General features: G+C 40.5%; 1 protein-coding gene across 4 annotated transcripts in view; it reads left to right on the top strand.

The window, feature by feature from the left end:
* The window catches only part of RELN (reelin), a 480,031-nt gene that overhangs the window by 442,119 nt on the left and 20,118 nt on the right, over positions 1-17,794 (top strand). For all 4 annotated transcript variants that reach the window (XM_050925235.1, XM_050925228.1, XM_050925256.1 and 1 more), the window contains exons 51-60: positions 355-509; positions 1,521-1,735; positions 3,460-3,637; positions 6,402-6,577; positions 8,655-8,761; positions 9,157-9,399; positions 10,365-10,540; positions 14,465-14,538; positions 15,238-15,399; positions 17,009-17,166. In XM_050925235.1, the coding sequence (XP_050781192.1) occupies positions 355-509; positions 1,521-1,735; positions 3,460-3,637; positions 6,402-6,577; positions 8,655-8,761; positions 9,157-9,399; positions 10,365-10,540; positions 14,465-14,538; positions 15,238-15,399; positions 17,009-17,166 (1,644 nt within the window). The remainder of the gene's footprint in view (positions 1-354; positions 510-1,520; positions 1,736-3,459; positions 3,638-6,401; positions 6,578-8,654; positions 8,762-9,156; positions 9,400-10,364; positions 10,541-14,464; positions 14,539-15,237; positions 15,400-17,008; positions 17,167-17,794) is intronic.

Here is a 17,794-nt window from a genome sequence, read left to right as displayed (position 1 = left end):
GTTAAAGACTTCATCCATTGCTCATCTTTAGTGGTTAACACTTTACTGTTTTCTATAGGTAATGTTGCAGTTATACAATATTCAGGGGCGGCTCTAGACATTTTGCTACTCCAAGCACGGAGGGTCCGCTGAAGCTGCGGGACCAGCAGACCCTCCGCAGTCATGCCTGCGGGAGGTCCACTGAAGCCACGAGACCAGCGGACCCTCCGCAGGCAAGCCACCAAAGGCACCCTGCCTGCCGCCCTTGCAACGCTGGCAGAGCGCCCCCCACAGCTTGCCGCCCCAGGCACGCACTTGGAACGCTGGTGCCTGGAGCCGCCCCTGACAATATTGACTTTCATATTTGTTTTCAAGTGAATGAACATTGGCTGTTCCATGATGATTGCTCAATTGAAAGATTCTGTGATTCTCCTGATGGTGTTATGATCTGTGGTAGCCATGATGGCAGAGAAGTTTATGCAGTCACCCATGACCTAACTCCTACAGAAAGCTGGATTATGCAGTTCAAGGTAAAATCTTTATAATCTAAATATTCTGCATAATTATACTAGAACAGCCTGTTTTACTCAGAGCAGGACAGATGTACAAGAAACAGTCTGATATGTGTTGCATAGACCAGGATGTCTGCACCACTTCCCCCTACTGAAAGAAATGGCACTGCTCACGTATTGTTATTATGTCACCCTCCAGTGGTGACCTACCAGCAGGCTGTCAGTGTTAATGTTATTGACAGGGTACAAAGATAATCCTGAGTTCTGGTTCCGATGGTGTAGGTGTGAGAACATGATGCAGCGATGGGATTTGTTACGGATACACCAAGTGTGTTTTGTCATTTATGATTAATGAAGTGACAACTAACCAAAATTTACACATCAGATAATTCATTTGTCACCACACAAAGTTGGAGTAATTGAGCTTCATATTGTTTACTCCTTGGGGGTTGGGTGAGCCCACCAACAGGCTACGGGGCTAGAATATAGCTACGCTTCCTTTGTGGTCACTGTTCCCGCATGTGGGTTGAAAAAGCAGCCACTTTCCCTCCACATCCCTTTAATGAGGATTTGGAGCTGCTGAATCACTGTAAGTTGGTATGGCAACTTCCACCTTGTCGTGGACTTTTCACTAAGAGGGGAATGTCACCCTTTATTAAACATTCCCCTGTGGAATATTAGTATCTTAACCTTTGCTGTAGTGGGATAAAAATAGGATGAGTGCAGCTTGCATGGGAGATACTATGATTTGATGGATAATACACCAGACTTGGGAGTCATGAGATCAGGGTCCATTGATTTGTAATAGGATTTTGGACTCAGTTTCCCCATTTTCACATTGAGATTAATGAGATTTATGGATGACAAGTGCTATATTAGTGCTGCTAACTGTTACTACTGTAACTTAAAGCATAACCTCCAATCAACTTTCTTGCTGAAAAATCTTTAAACTGCAATCATCCCTCCAGCTCTTTATTGATAGTAAGAACTATTACAATATCAACTTACATATGCTTTTATGTATATTAGATTTCTGTTGGATGTAAAACTTCAGAAAAAATTGCACAGAATCAAGTCCATGTGCAATATTCCACTGACTTCGGCGTGAGTTGGAGCTATTTAGTTCCTCAGTGCTTACCTGCAGATCCAAAATGCTCTGGGAGTATTTCACAGCCCTCTGTATTCTTTCCAACGAAAGGATGGAAGAGGATAACTTATTCACTGCCTGAAAACCTAGTGGGCAAGTAAGTATGAAACAACTACTCACAGTATCTTTGGTTCAGTACAGAATTAAAGGGGGGAGTAAATAGTCTGAAAACCATGCTATGTGTACACTTCCTTATGCAAAAGATCTGCTCCATGGCCTCAGTTCAGCAAGGTACGTAAGCATAGACCTCATTTTAAGCACCTGAGTAGTCCTATTAATGTCAACAGAACTATTCGTGTGCTTAAAGTAAGGCATGTGCTTAAGAATCTTGCTCAATTGGGGCCTCTTTGTCTATTCGGAGTCCTAAGTGCTGAGTGATTTTAAAAAGGGGTTTATTCATCTATGCTCCCGTTTTCTATGCAGGGCCAACATTGCTCTGTGAGAATGGGCTGGATTCTATTCTGGCTTGTGCAACACCAGTGGGATTTTTAACTAGATTCTGATTGCATATGTTTTTCGGCAATACAGGTGCACAGCTGTAACTAAGGGCAGAGTTTGACCCACTGAATCTTTATGTAAAAGCAGCAAAGAATCCTGTGGCACCTTATAGACTAACACGTTTTGGAGCATGAGCTTTCGTGGGTGAATACCCACTTCGTCAGATGCATCTGACGAAGTGGGTATTCACCCACAAAAGCTCATGCTCCAAAACGTCTGTTAGTCTATAAGGTGCCACAGAATTCTTTGCTGCTTTTACAGATCCAGACTAACACGGCTACCCCTCTGATACTTGAATCTTTATGGTGAGCCAGAAAGAGCACAATTTTGGTTTAAGATTACTTGGTTGAATTTACAGAGCTAGAAATTGAGAGGGGGAGTTTATTTACTTGTAAAATGAGTAAACATGACGGAGACAGAATGAACACAGACTCTTATGATGCAACATTTACAGTCACTTTCCAGGGTTGAACCACTCTTCAGATTGACTGGGTATTTATGTTCCTACTGACATCTTTTTTCCTAGGATGTCCTCCAAAGTTCAAGAATCCCCCCCAGCTCCATTTTTTCCTGTTCTTTTTTCCATGTGCCCATGTCACAGCAACTTTCTCTTTTACAGAAAAGGGTTGGAAGAGGTTGTCTTCAAAGCTCCACTCCAGAAGAGTTTGCGGGAAAGCACTGAAAAATTCTTCCTTCCCAGCAACTGAGTAATCTGCTTTTGCAGCACTCCAGCCCATGCCACCCTAGAAACAAGAGATCCATATCAGATTTCATGTTTCTTTGTGGCTTCTCTCTTCTCCTTAACACAGTTTTGCTGGATGACGCACTTTCAAAGGAACAATAGAAGAGATTTGGCTTTCTATAAACATAGGGCAACAGAATGCTAGACATCATTTTAAAAGGCCCTGATCCTAAATGTGTCTGATTTTATGCCATGAATATTATTTGTGTTCAGTGGGACTACTCACAGGATTAGGGCCTAAATCAGAAGATTTATACTGGAGTTCAGATGAAACATCTCTTTCTGTTTTAAAAGAAAATAAAACTTCTTTAAACTGAAAACAAGAAATTTGCATTTTATTTAGTTATAATCTAGTATAGTTTAAATAACAACATGTTAAAATGGAATGCTCAGTGTCAATTAGAGGAATGATATGCCGTAAAGAAACATTTTAATTAACATATCTCCTGTTACAAAAGTGTCTTATGATTTGTTACTCCATGCAGTGCTGTTCATACGTGTATGTATATAGTGTACATTTTTCATTTGTGTAAAGTTATCTTTTTATCTTTATCTGTTTTTCTTCATTCTTGTATGTATAGTCCAGTGAGGTTTAGGTTCTATCAGAAGTACTCAGATATTCAATGGGCCATTGATAATTTCTATCTGGGACCTGGTTGTTTGGACAACTGTAGAGGCCATGGAGACTGCCTGAAAAAACAGTGTATCTGTGATCCCGGGTACTCTGGTCCAAACTGCTACTTGACCCAAACTTTAAAGGTAAGTTAAATGCATTTGGTAGTACTGCAAAAGTTTGTTATAGAAAAATTGAAGCAGAGGAGCTTTTAAAAAAAACAGATGCACCCAAACTGGAATGTTGGGTCTGACTCCTCTCAGACTTTGGAGATCCTCAAATTTACATTCAGATCTGAACTGTACAGCTCTGGATCATCTATTTAAAAATATATCATTTCTGTATTGGTATCTAAAGAAATATCACCTTATCACTAACACCAATAATTACACTATATTTTCCTTCTGAAGTAAAAAAAATTAAACTGCTATTTAACAGTTGCAGTACATTGCTGTGTGTAAATGAACAAAACAGTTCTCAAATACAATACTAATAAACCTGCTGCTAGTTCCTGGACACAACTGCTGTTGCAAATACACCGCTTCCTCGCTATAACACCACCCGATATAACACGAATTTGGATATAATGTGATAAAGCAGTGCTCCGAGGGGGCGGGGCTGTGCACTCCGGTGGATCAAAGCGAATTCAATATAACACGGTTTCACCTATAACGCAGTAAGATTTTTTGGCTCCCAAGGACAGCGTTATATCGAGGTAGAGGTGTACCAATAAATTTACCAAGACCAAGTATAGAAAACTCATCTTTATAATAAAGAGGGAGACACAAGTAAACAAGGCACTGAACTCCAGGTCATATAAAATTAATTTAAGTAACTGATAAAGTTTCATATAGTTTTAATTTTCCACACTTGTACTCTACATCCCAGGTTAATAAATTACTGCAACAAAAGGTGTAATGGTATTTGTGTGGCTGAAGATACTTAGATTTGAGATGATGGTGTGGAGGCGGGGAGGGCTAGCTCAGTGCTAAACCCAGAGTGGTGAGTTCAATCTTTGAGGGGGCTATTTAGGGAACTGGGATTAAAAAAAAACTGTCTGGGGATTTGTCCTGCTTTGAGCAGGGGGTTGGAGTAGATGACCTCCTGAGGTCTTTTCCAACCCTGATATTCTATGAACATGCACAGACATACAGCAAAAGAGTACAGTGTAGGCAAAAATATACTTTTAGGACTTTAGCAGATGTCTCCAATTTAAAATACTGTTTATATTTTGAGGAAAAAACTTTAAGAATTCCCAAACTGTTTTCACATGACAGTATTCACCTTGTTCAGGCTTTCTGAACCATATTTATACATGATAATGTATGTACATAATCTACAGAAGAGATAAGTTGGTTGAACCACATTTTTTCCAAAGGAAATGCAAACTACACAAGATTTGAATTTGTATTATTTGAATTATTAATATTATAATTTATTATTATTAGTGATAATAGTAGTAGTACTTTAAGGTACTAGTTACATAAATGTAAATTAGTACCACATCTTTATAGGAAATTGATCAATTTCCCTCCTTTCCACTAAGATTAAAGCCATTTACTTCTCATATACTCAGTTTAAGGATTTACTTGCAAAGCGTTATTGGTATGGCCATTTTACTTTTGTTATCCTGCCAGAAGAGGTGACTCTTGCAATGCACCCAGCTAACATGGTGGAATATAGAAACAGGAGGAGCTCTAGATCATTTAAGGGTTACTTGTAAACTAATTCCTTCATCTATGTCTTCATGTATTTGTTATTTTTTATTGATGCTGCGTGACTGGTATTTAATATAGCGTAAAATACTTACTCCATTGAAGTCAATGGGAGTTCTGCCATTGACTTCACTGGGGCCAGGATTTCATCCCTGATGTTATTTCAGCTCCCTGATTAACTAACTAAAACTTTTATAAATAGGAACATGGAACTTAGAGAGATTCCCAACTGAGCGCTGTATGAATACCTGTGTTACAAACCATTACATGAACATATATTCACAAGTAATCCAAGACTTTCCCTTTCCACATTCACTCTTGTGGCTAGCACTCTTGTGGCTAGTACTTGTACAAGTACTTGTGGGGAAAAATATATAAAAGGGTCAAGAATTCCATCAAAATAAATAACCTTTTATTCAAAGTAATGTTTGTGAATATATATATTTTAGTAGCTGCACAGCACTGGTCAGTATATACCTATTTTTAAATATTTAGGGCTCAATTTCCCTCTCAGTACAGCCACAGCCTGGCCTCCTTCAGTGTTGCAGGTGGTAATAATGTCAAACACAGTTTTGGGCTCACAGTTGTGCACTGATACAGTCAATGTCATTTTAGATGTCTGACTACATGCTTATGTGCTCTGCAAGGCTGGGGCCGTATATTTGTACAGCATCTAGCACAATGGGGCCTTGATCCTAATTGTGTGTCTGGGTTTTACCATAAATCAGATAATTGCAAATAGTAATTGCTCCCATATATCAGGCATTTGAACATCTAAATGACCCTATTTGTGCCCACAAAGCTATTGTGTCTGTAAAAGGCTGGTGACCCTTAACCCACACCAAAAAAAAAAGGCAAAAAACATGTTACAGTTTACATGAGTATTTTAAACATACTTACATTTGCAGTGTTATTGTAACCATGTTGAAGAGAAACAAGGTGGGTGAGCTAACATCTTTTACTAGACCAACTTCTGTTGGAGAACGAGACAAGCTTTTGAGTTTTACATGAACCTGAAGAAGCGCTCTGTGTAGCTTGAAAGCTGGTCTCTCTCACCAATAAAAGATACTACCTCTCCCACCTTGTCTCTCTTAAACATACTTAGAAAGTCAGTTCTAGCTGGGTTCATTAGAAAAGCTAAAGAGTATGATGCCTCTTCATGGTTGTTCCTCAGATGTCACATTCCTTCCTGCAGACTTTCCTAAAGGAGCGCTTTGACAATGAAGAAATCAAACCAAATTTATGGATGTCCTTGGAAGGTGGAAACACCTGTACTGAATGTGGGATTCTAGCAGAGGATACAGCTTTGTATTTTGGAGGTGATACCGTGAGGCAAGCTGTCACTCAAGACCTGGACTTGAGGGGTGCCAAGTATGTCATGTTACACAGTAGAATTTGACATAGCTAATAAGTTGTAATGGATGGCTTCATTAAATAATAACAGAGCAGGAGATGAGACAGTTCAGTGGATGGATATTAGGAAATAGAGCCTTTTTATGCCCTGGCCACCACCAGAGTAGAGTCAGCTCAGGTAGGCAGTGACAAATAGTTCTTATTCTTATGGTCAATAAGGGACTTTTCACTGACTGTATGCAATGAGTTATGTTGTTAATATATCATTTGTGTAACACCCGCAGTATGCTTGCTGCTTTATAAATATATAGGAGAAGGTCCTTAACCTACCGAATTTACAATCTAAATAGACAATTTACAGACAAAGGTGTGGGAGAGTAGTGAGGAATTGGTGGTCTCTGTATAGTTTTTAGTGGACAGGTAACTACATCTCAACCTCACCACTACAATTGGCACTAGTTAGCACATGGGTTGCAAGCCTCAGCAAAAAGGCTCAGCAAAAATGGGTATGAGGGAAAACAGCACCTCCAGAAGATTTTGGTCTCCTGGAGTGTATCACCAGCACATTTCACAAGCACTAAAAAAAAATTTTTTTTTAAAAATAGCCAAGCAAAGTTGTTTACTTCAAAAATACAAATTATGTTTAGTAATGCTGGACTACAGGGGAACTGGATGTAATCCCATATATTGTTGTAGCTGGGAGGGGTATGCATTGTGTTGAAGGAAGACAAATATTCAAAAATAACTCTAGAGACTCGCTCCTTTGCATCAAAGTGTGATACATAGCATCTAATTCAAGCCTATTATGAGGCTTCTGTAAAGTGAATATGAAGCATTTAACACTTCAACATGGCCCAGAGAACCCCCTCCTGAGGTCTCTCCTCACCCCAAATCAGGGGAATATGGGAAAGCATTGTATTTGCCAAGTATTTAAAGGAACAATTCTCAGTGGTAATTGGTAACAAAGAGCCCAGTCCTGGCAACGCTTACACACATGACTGGCTTTTCCTGGATAAGTAGTCCCATTGAAATATGAGAATGCAGCGAGGTCAAGACTTACTGGCGCAGCGCCTCCTGCTGGTCATCTCGGGAATTAGCTCTTTTTCAGCTCCAGAGCGCTTCCTTCGGACCAGTGTCTCACCTGCCTTAGGCCCCGTGTCCCTCCCAGACTCCATTACTCTTTTCCTCAGGGTTCTGCCCCAGCAGTACCCTCACACTCTGGGTCTCCCCTTCCAGGGGAACCCCCAACCCTCTAAACCCACCTTGCCTCGGTGGCTACTGCCAGTCCTCATCTAGCCCCCGCTCACTGGAGCAGACTGAAATCTGTAATGGCCACTCATCATTGGCAAGGGGTTCGGACCAGCTGCCTCTGCCTAAGCCCAGGCTGCAGCCTCTGCAACACCAGTACCTGTTTATTTATTGTGATAACATTGAGTTGTCCGGTGGCAAGACAGCTATGAAATATAACCTCTTGTTCACTAGCTAAAAAGGTTTTTATCTTATTTGTTTAACATACACAAGCAAGATATATTAGATGTGCAGCTTGTGTACACATGTAGTCCAGAACTTTAGCTGGTGTAAAGCAGCATATCTCCATTAAAGTAGGTGAAGCTCTGTCAATTTATAAAAACTAAAATATGGCCCATAAGATATAGGAGACGATGCATGTTAGTTTCATCTGCGCGCCTCAGTCTTTCACTTTAAATAAGGTCTCACTCCTTCTGCTGAATATTTGTATTTTTGTATATAGCTCTTCTCTTTCCTTCTTTGCGTTTTACTGAAATCACTTCTTATTTTCATTCAGTTCCCTGGTTTCCCTGCTTAATTGCACACACAAATTATATTTTTGTGCACACAATTGCCAGTTTGCACCTGCAGATACATATTTTGCAGGATTTATTCAGACGCTTATTTTTTGAAAAATTTGCACTAAGTAAACATCACTTTTCTTTAATAAAACATTTTAGTATATTATGCATTTTCAATCTGTTTGTTGGCAAAAAACTAATCTCTTGAACTGTGTTTGGCAACAAATCTTGCATATCGTTAGGATACATGATATTCTGTGAGTAACTACCAACATTTTTTCCTTCAGATTTCTACAATACTGGGGAAGAATTGGAAGTGAAAACAACATGACCACATGCCACAGACCAACATGCAGGAAGGAGGGAGTTCTGTTAGATTATTCAATTGATGGAGGCAAGTCAACATTTTAGTTGCATCTGAACAAACTTTTTGTGTATAGTCAAACACCATCATGTTTGAGAAATGTGCAGAATTAGATCTAACTTAAATATTTTAGGGTTAATTATTCAAAGCTGTAATCTACAGTTATTAAAGTTATACCTTGTGTGTTTTCCCCTCATATAAAATTGTCTTTGTTTCAAAAGAAACTAGACCTGGTACTTATACTCACATAAATAATCCCATTGACTTTAGTTTGACTAATCACATGAATAGCAATAGTATTAGGAGTTAAGGTTTTCTATCAAAAGATCATAGATATTATCTTATGACTTTATATTACCTTCCATTAATCTTTAGACAGTTTCCACCTTATGTTGCTTTACTAATCCTGAATCCTTTCATTATAGGCATATCTTGGATTTTGCTTCATGAGATGGATTATCAGAAATACATCTCAGTCAGACATGACTACATACTTCTCCCGGAACACGCTCTGACCAATACAACTCGCCTGCGCTGGTGGCAGCCTTTTGTGATTAGCAATGGAATTGTGGTTTCAGGCTCTGACCGTGCTCAGTGGGCACTAGATGACATACTAGTTGGAGGTGCTGAGATCAATCCCAGTCAACTAGTAGATACATTCGATGATGGTAAGAGAAGATGTAGTAAGCATTCTATTATCTGATTTAAGAAGCCTGTGTCAGCCTTTTTATTGAACTAAATAATTGTTAACTGAAGGTCTTTCAAATGCACATTTTAATTTATTTTTCAACTGTACATTGTTTTCTTTTTATAAACAATTACAAGATTGATATTTTATTGATTATTTAGTTTTAAGGATTTTTTTATTTTACTGTGATTTTTTTTTTAATCCATACTGTGATAAACTCAAGACAGACAGCTGCAAGGGAGGTGTAGGAATCAGTCCCAGAGGAGTAAAAGGCCCTCCTCCTTATCAACTGAGAGGCAACCACAGATCAATCAGGTTCAGCTGTGAAAAGGTTACCAAGGTAGCAAATTAGAATCAGCTGAGGGGGAGCTACCTGAGGTTAATTAGGATCAGCTGATTCCAACTTGGGGCTGTCTGAGACCTTTTTAAACCCTTCCCTGGGAAGAAGGAGTGGGGGGAGAGTGGAGAGAGAAGGAGCCCTGCTCCCAGAGCAGCAAAACAGTGAGACTCACCAGGAGGGGAGGCAGTACTCTCTCCCACAAGGGAGTAAGAATGCGCTAAACAGGACGGGTGGAGATACGAGGAGCAGACTTCCCCTGTGTCCCAAGGGGGACCGCATTACCCAAGCCTGTCTCACCAGAGCTAAAAGCAGCAGAGGCTGGGGACACTGAGAAGGTGCCTTGCCACAATACATTTATAGGACAGTTCAGTTTATTTCATCTAACTGCCTGGATTTGGAAATTCCCACTATGCCATATTTTTTAATATACTAGTGTTGAAACCAATTAAAGCTATCTGAGTAGGGCTGACACTTTAACTAAGACTCTTGGTTACTTGTTTATCATATATCATTAAAATGTTGTACATAATGTCTCTGTGGATTCAATACTAAGTCTACATGTTTTTTGAGACATTCCAGTAATTATATGTAACTCATGTTAATAGAAGGCACTTCCCATGAAGAAAACTGGAGTTTTTACCCTAATGCAGTCAGGACTGCTGGATTCTGTGGCAACCCTTCATTTCACCTCTACTGGCCAAATAAAAAAAAGGACAACACACACAATATCCTGTCCTCCAGGGAGCTCATTATACAGCCAGGATACATGATGCAATTTAAAGTAAGGAAACCCTTCTCTTTATCCAAAGTAAAACATACAATAAAAATTCACCTAATTTGTCTGTGGAGTTTATTACAGTTTCAAGTAGAATATAAAATTCTGTAGTCTGTTAAATATTTAATGATAACTTGTTTGTTGGAATGCAGGGAAATACAGTAATAGAAACAATAACATGGGTTCAGAATGATTGCATAAATGTATGCAGTGTGGTAGCCATGTTGGGTCCAGGGTATTAGAGAGACAAGATGAGTGAGGTAACATCTTTTGTTGGACCAACTTCTGTTGGTGAGAGAGACAAGTTTTAGAGCTTATGCAGACCTGAAGAAGACCTCTGTGTAAGCTCAAAAGCTTGTCTCACTTACTAAGAGAAGTTGGTCCCACAAAAAAGATATTACCTCACCCACCTTGTCTCTGCATAAATGTTAGTTCAAGCCAGGATGGAATGACTGTCCCTGTACTAGGGGTTGCTAAAGATATTGATTGCCTGATTGCTCTCTGTTGAAGTGAGTGGCAACTGGGTCTTATGCAGAACAACTATTCTTATTCTCATATCTAAGTGAGACGTCATTATAATAGCAGCTGCTGCATGGTGGGGACGGGGAGACAAAGACTGACTGAAACGGAACATTAAGGCAAGATTAGTAAGTCCAGTAAGATGGAGATCTGGGGTATGTGCCTGCCATTGCCTATCAAAATGAGCATTGAGAAGAAAAAAACAATTCCTACCAAGGAACAGGCAGAAAATGAGATACAGAGTCAGAGTTGGGCAGAAAAATAACTAGTGGGATATACTGAAAATCTGAAGGTGCTAAAAGTAATAACTCTTTTTGTTACTTGATCATCTATCATGCAAAAATGGTCTAGATAATAAACAAAGCACCACTTGATGTTACTCTTGATTTTTAGCTGGACTTTTGAATGAGGCCAACACATTTTATAATCCATATAATGTAGCTATTAAATTATTATTGCTATTATTTATTTGCATTGCAGTAGTGCTCAAAATTTGCTAGGCATTTTCCAAACAAAAGGGAAGACCCTGACCCAAAGAGCACACAAGCTTAAAAAACTAAGACAGGATGTAACATATGAGCAAAGAGATAGGCTGATAGGCATATGTGTCTTCCTAGTTATATTTGCTTCTTGGTCTTTTGTTGTTGTTTTTAAGTGAAACACCCTGTTTTCCCTTTCTGCCACAAATTAACAGCTTCATCTTTTCACACAGCCATTGCCAGTTTTAGGACAAGTCTACACTACAGTGCTATATTGGCACAACTGCACTGATGGAGCTGCACCACTGTAGCACATCTGGTGAAGAATGCACTATGCCGATGGGAGAGCACGCTCCTGTCGACATTATTACACCACCTCAGCAAAAAGCGGAGGCTATGTTGGCAGGAAAGCATCTCCCACCCATATAGCGCAAGTGCATCGCTCGGGTGAGGGTGAGGCTTTTTCATGCCCCCGAGCTACGTAAGTTAGATCAACTTAAGCGGTAGTGTAGACCTGACCTTAGATTAAATGTCTGTAATCCATTTCCTCACAACATTTGACCCACACACATAATCCACCACCTTTGAAGTTATCCCGGGGATGAATTTCACCTATTGTTACTATTGTATACAAAGCGTGTAGAAAAGCCTGGTATATCAGCTTCACAGGTGGTCAGCTTACTCAGTCAGCCATATTTTACTTAGATTTTAGTGGGTGTGATCTGTGTTGATCCAGAGGAGATGGTACGTTCATATTATTAAGTTTGCTTCCCTTTGCTAAATTTTGCTCCTGACTTTCCTATATTTTCTCTCCCTTCCTTACTGCTACAGATTTTATTTCTAAAGTAAAAAAAACAGGAGTACTTGTGGCACATTAGAGACTAACAAATTTATTGAGCATAAGCTTTTGTGGGCTACAGCTTATTCTCAAATAAATTTGTTAGTCTCTAAGGTGCCACAAGTACTTCTGTTCTTTTTGCGGATACAGACTAACACGGCTGCTACTCTGTAACATTTCTAAAGTGAGGATTCAGTTCTCCTGTGTAGCTGCAGTGAAGGCACAGGTTTTGAAGCTGCTCAAATTCAGATATTTCTGTTTTTTAGCCATTCAGTAATATGTCAAGTGTATTGAAGTCTCTGAACTTGAGCATCACATAATGTCAAGATGAGTCATCTGTTTATTTCCTCAGACATACAGCATATTTCTGTTTACAGAGCCTTTTAAAATGATTTAACCTGATGAACCTGAGTACACCCCAAACTGTGCAGTCCAAGATTTTCATAAACAGTTACCTAAAGTTGAGTTCTTAAATCCATATTTAGGCACTTAAATAAGTGACCTGACTTTATAAAATTGTTCTGAGCATCCAGCAGTTTACATTAGCTTTCATGAGAGCTGCAGGGTGCCCAGAACTTTGAAAATCTAACTATTCATGTAAGTCACTCACTCACTCACTCATGCCCGTCACCCCAATCGGGGTATGGGCTGCCAACCACAGATCTCCAGATGATTTAGGAGCCTAATGTTAGGCACCTGTTGTTGAAAATCTTTTCCCCCAGTTCCAAATGCATTCTAAGCTCTAGTACCTAGAATGGCACTTCCCTTTCTATTATTGTACATTAGAATACAAAAGGTGGACACTAGTCTCAGGTTACATGGTATAAAAAGGCCCAGATGTCATTATTAATATTTCCAGTCTTATGCAAAGATCCACAAAGGCAGCAATGTTTGAAGTGGTGTGCACTTTGGTTAAAGTGTGTTTTTGTTGTGGTGTTGGAGTTTTTAGATCTAAGCTTGCAGTCTTTTAATTCTGTATCTTTAGAAAGAAAGGACAACTGACAGTTCATTATGTTTTACTGTCATGGTATAAACCCCCACCCTGAACCTTAGCGTCCAAAAGATGGGGTACCAGCATGAATTCCTCTAAGCTCAATCACCAGCTTAGTACTTGTAGCGCTGCCACCAACCAGGAATTCCAGTGCCTGGTACACTCTGGTCCCCCCAAAACCTTGCCCGGGGACCCCCAAGACGTAGTCCCTCTGGATCTTAACACAAGGAAAGTAAACCCTTTCCCTCACCGTTGCCTCTCCCAGGCTTCCCCTCCCTGGGTTACCCTGGAAGATCACTGTGATTCCAACTCCTTGAATCTTTAAACAGAGAGGAAAATTTACCTTCCCCCCTCCTTCTCTCTTCCCCTCCCAGATTCTCCCTGAGAGAGAAAGTAATCCTAACACCGAGAGAAAATTAACCTCTCTCTCCCCCTTCGCTCCTTTCTCCCCACCAATTCCCTGGTGAATCCAGACCCCGTCCCCTGGGGTCTCACCAGAATAAAAAAACAATCAGGTTCTTAAACAAGAAAAGCTTTTAATTAAAGAGAGAAAAAACAGTAAAAATTATCTTTGTAAATTTCAAAAATGGAATAGGTGCAGGGTCTTTCAGCTATAGACACTGGGAATACCCTCCCAGCCTAAGTATACAAGTACAAATTAAAATCTTTTCAGCAAAATACCAGTCTGAACTCCTTTCAGCCAAATACACATTTGCAAATAAAGAAAACAAACATAAGCCTAACTCGCTTTATCTACCTAGTACTTACTATTCTGGATCTATAAGAACCTGTATCAGGGAGATTGGAGAGAAACTTGGTTGCACGTCTGGTCCCTCTGAGCCCCCAGAGTGAACAACAACCAAACACTAACAGCACACACAGAAACTTCCCTCCCTCAAGATTTGAAAGTATCCTGTCCCCTGATTGGTCCTCTGGTCAGGTGACAGCCAGGCTTACTGAACTTGTTAACCCTTTACAGGCCAAAGAGACATGCAGTACTCCTGTTCTACTAACCCTTAACTATCTGTTTATGACAATTACGTTAAATGTCCTTTTGATCTCCCTGATCTACCAGTACCTGACACATTTTATTTGTGTTTCAGATTGTGGTTGGCTGTGAGGCAACTTCTTGTGGTGACCTGCACTCTGTAATGCTGGAATACACTAAGGATGCCAGGTAAGCTATCTCGATAATTTACCCCAGGACATTGCAAGATCAGTGACACTGTACCTGGAGTTATATCTAATGAGCATATTGCTGGTACACACACACACACACACATACACACACACAAATGTCTTCAAAGTATCTCTTGTTTCAGTATGTGTGCTCTTTGATAAAGGACTATAAATGTTGGGCTAAAACTATGCTGTACTAGAAGTCATGTGATGCTAATTTGTGGCTTAACTGGTGTCATTATTGTCTCCTGCAATGTAGTATACTAGGATGTATGAATTACTTCAAAAAGTGGGGCTATACTTTGAGCTGAGATGCCTTTTGCATGAAAACAAGACCATGGAACAAAGCCAGTATAAAAGGGCTCTTCTCTGACCTCTAAAGGAAAGGACTAAGGAAAGGAATTCCCAGTCATAACCTATCATACTAGGTCATAGGGGCTCCTGGTCTCTGCTTCCCAAATCCTCTTACTTGCACAGATGTATCACAGCATTTCCATCCTGTGGGAGGTTACCATGGCTACACAAAGTTTGTAGACTTTCACACTCTATTTGTGATTACAGTGCATGGAAATTATTGCTGAAGACCATTTGTGGTTTTTTAAAAAGAAATATTGCCATGACCTCTAGTAGGTTTCTAACTTCCCTTTCATTATGATTTTCAGTTGATCTAACAACATATTTTCTTTGCTTCCTACAGGACAGATTCATGGCAACTTGTCCAGACGCAATGTCTTCCTTCCTCATCTAATAGCATTGGCTGCTCCCCATTTCAATTCCATGAAGCTACCATCTATAACTCTGTCAACAGCTCCACATGGAAAAGAATAACTATCCAGCTGCCTGATCATGTCTCCTCCAGGTAGGTTACCAAAAGGTCAGCTCACTTTGGAGATATCAAACTTAATCTATCTAGTTGGCACTGTTAGTATGGAACAACTGGTGAATTTAAAGTGTCTCTCTTTTGTCTGGATTTGGAAATTATGTATAATGGACACCCTTGGAATTGCTTTTCTTTAATAAAAACTGCTACTGCTAAGGATTAAATAGTCCTGACATTCGGGCTAAAGATTGCCATTGTGACACAATCATAAGGCCTCATCCTGCAAATACTTATTACTTTGAGTTGTCCATTGAAGCCAGTCAGGGTAGTAATGTTAGCAAGCACTAATATTGGTAGTAACTGTTTTCCGGGTTGGGATTTATAATTGTAGACCAATGTAAATCTTTAGACCAGAGGTGCTCAAACTTCATTGCACCATGACCCGCTTTTGACAACAAACATTACTTCACGACCCCAGGAGGGGGGACTGAAGCCTGAGCCCGCCCAAGCCCCGCCACCCCTGGTTGGGGGGCCAAAGCCTGAGCCCCACCACTCTAGGCAAGGGGGCCAAAGCTGAAGCCCAAGGACTTCAGCCCCAGGCAGGGGGCCTGCAACTTGAGCCCCACCACCCAGGGCTTCAGCCCTCGGGTTTTGGCCCTGGGCAGTGGGACTCGGGCTTCAGCCCTGGCGACCCCATTCAAAGGGGGTCCGGACCCACAGTTTGAGAACTGCTGCTTTAGACCCTGGGCAGTATTTTCAAAAATAGAAATCTGAAATTAGGCTTCTAAACCCATATCCTGGAAACTGATTTTTGAAAGTGCTGAGCACTCAACAGCTCCAGTTTATCTTCCTAGGAGCTGTCGGGTTCACAAAGCTTTTGAAAATCACAAAAGTGTCTAAGTGTGCATGTAGGAGCGTAACTTCTATTTTTGAAGCTCTTAACCGGAGGCTCTGTCTACGGCACAAGCTAGGGGTATGACTCCCCTGGTTGTGTACACATATTTGCACTGGGTCTCATCGAGCTAGCGCAAGTATAAATAGCAATAAAAAGAGTAGCAGTAGCGGAGGCATGGCAGAGTTCATACCTCATTGAAACCGGTACTCAGCAAAGCTAAGCCATACCTCTGCTGTCGATACCTGTGCTACCGTGCAACTTGATGTGAGCTAGCACAAGCATGCGTACACAAGCAGGGGAATCACAGCCCCATCTCATAGTGTAGACTAGCCAAAGTCTGGTATCTATTTAATCCTAAAGTTGCTTAACTGAAGGCAGTGGGACTGCTTACAGAAGTGGGCCCTAGAATGAGTAGCAACTATTTGCAGGATGAGGCCCATCAATATAAAATTCCATTTCAATGGAATAAAGTGTGCTGGTGTTCTTTAGCGTGGTCTGTCCCTCTGGTGAAAGCTGGGAACTGGGAGCCTGGACTTCTGGGTACTATTCTCTGAGCTCTTTCGTGACTCAGTGTGCAACATTGAGCAAGTGACTTCAGTCTCCCCTGTGCCTCACCTCAAAATGCAAATCTGGCGTTCTTACCAGGCATTTATTCTCTTTCAGCATGTGTCCATATGATTGAATGTTTCTGTACAGAAATGTGTAAGTGCTGTCTGCAACATAATATGATATTGTGTTGTTTGGTATTTGTAGTGCAACTCAGTTCAGGTGGATTCAAAAAGGGGAGGAAACAGAGAAGCAAAGCTGGGCAATAGATCATGTGTATATTGGAGAAGCGTGCCCTAAACTCTGCAGTGGTCATGGATATTGCACTACTGGAGCCATTTGCATTTGTGATGAAAGATATCAAGGTTTTATTTCTTATATTCCTTTATATGTATGTATATATGTTAATCTGGCTCAAAATTAAACAAATAAAGTAGAGACACAGCGACACCTACTAACTCAGCACCGGAGTGCCTCAGTAACAAGTGACAAGATACAAATTCATAAACAGAAAGACTTTTCACCTTTGAATAAGAGCTATTCCTGCCCTCTTTTACCTCCAGATTGAAATACTGTAACTTATTCTACGTGGAGCTACACTTAAATGCCACTCAGACCTCACCAAGCGCAGAATGTGGCTGGCTGCTTACTCTGCTACTCCACACAGACACCATGTTACACCTGTGTTCATTTCACAGCGTATGCAGCCTTCCAGTTTGTATTCAAGTTTTTATTTTGACTTGTAAGAGCTCAGTCCTGCAAGTACAGTGCTTGGGTCCTGAGCCATTGACCCAATTAAGCATGTGCTTATAAATCCATGAGTAGTCCCACTAAACTGCTTAAGTGCTTTGTTGGATCAGGGCCAGATTGCTACCACCTTGCAGGATTGAGTCCCATAACGTTGAGTCCTGGCTATCTTAGAGACGTTTCCATTAAAGCAATTGTTTCAGGCCTCCTGCAGACTTAGGCAGACATCTCTGCATTGGTTTACAT

This window comes from Gopherus flavomarginatus, chromosome 1, assembly GCF_025201925.1.
Source record: "Gopherus flavomarginatus isolate rGopFla2 chromosome 1, rGopFla2.mat.asm, whole genome shotgun sequence".
In the NCBI taxonomy this organism is placed as follows: domain Eukaryota; kingdom Metazoa; phylum Chordata; order Testudines; family Testudinidae; genus Gopherus; species Gopherus flavomarginatus.
Note: the sequence above shows the minus strand (reverse complement) of the source record. Positions and strands in the feature narration are given on the sequence as shown.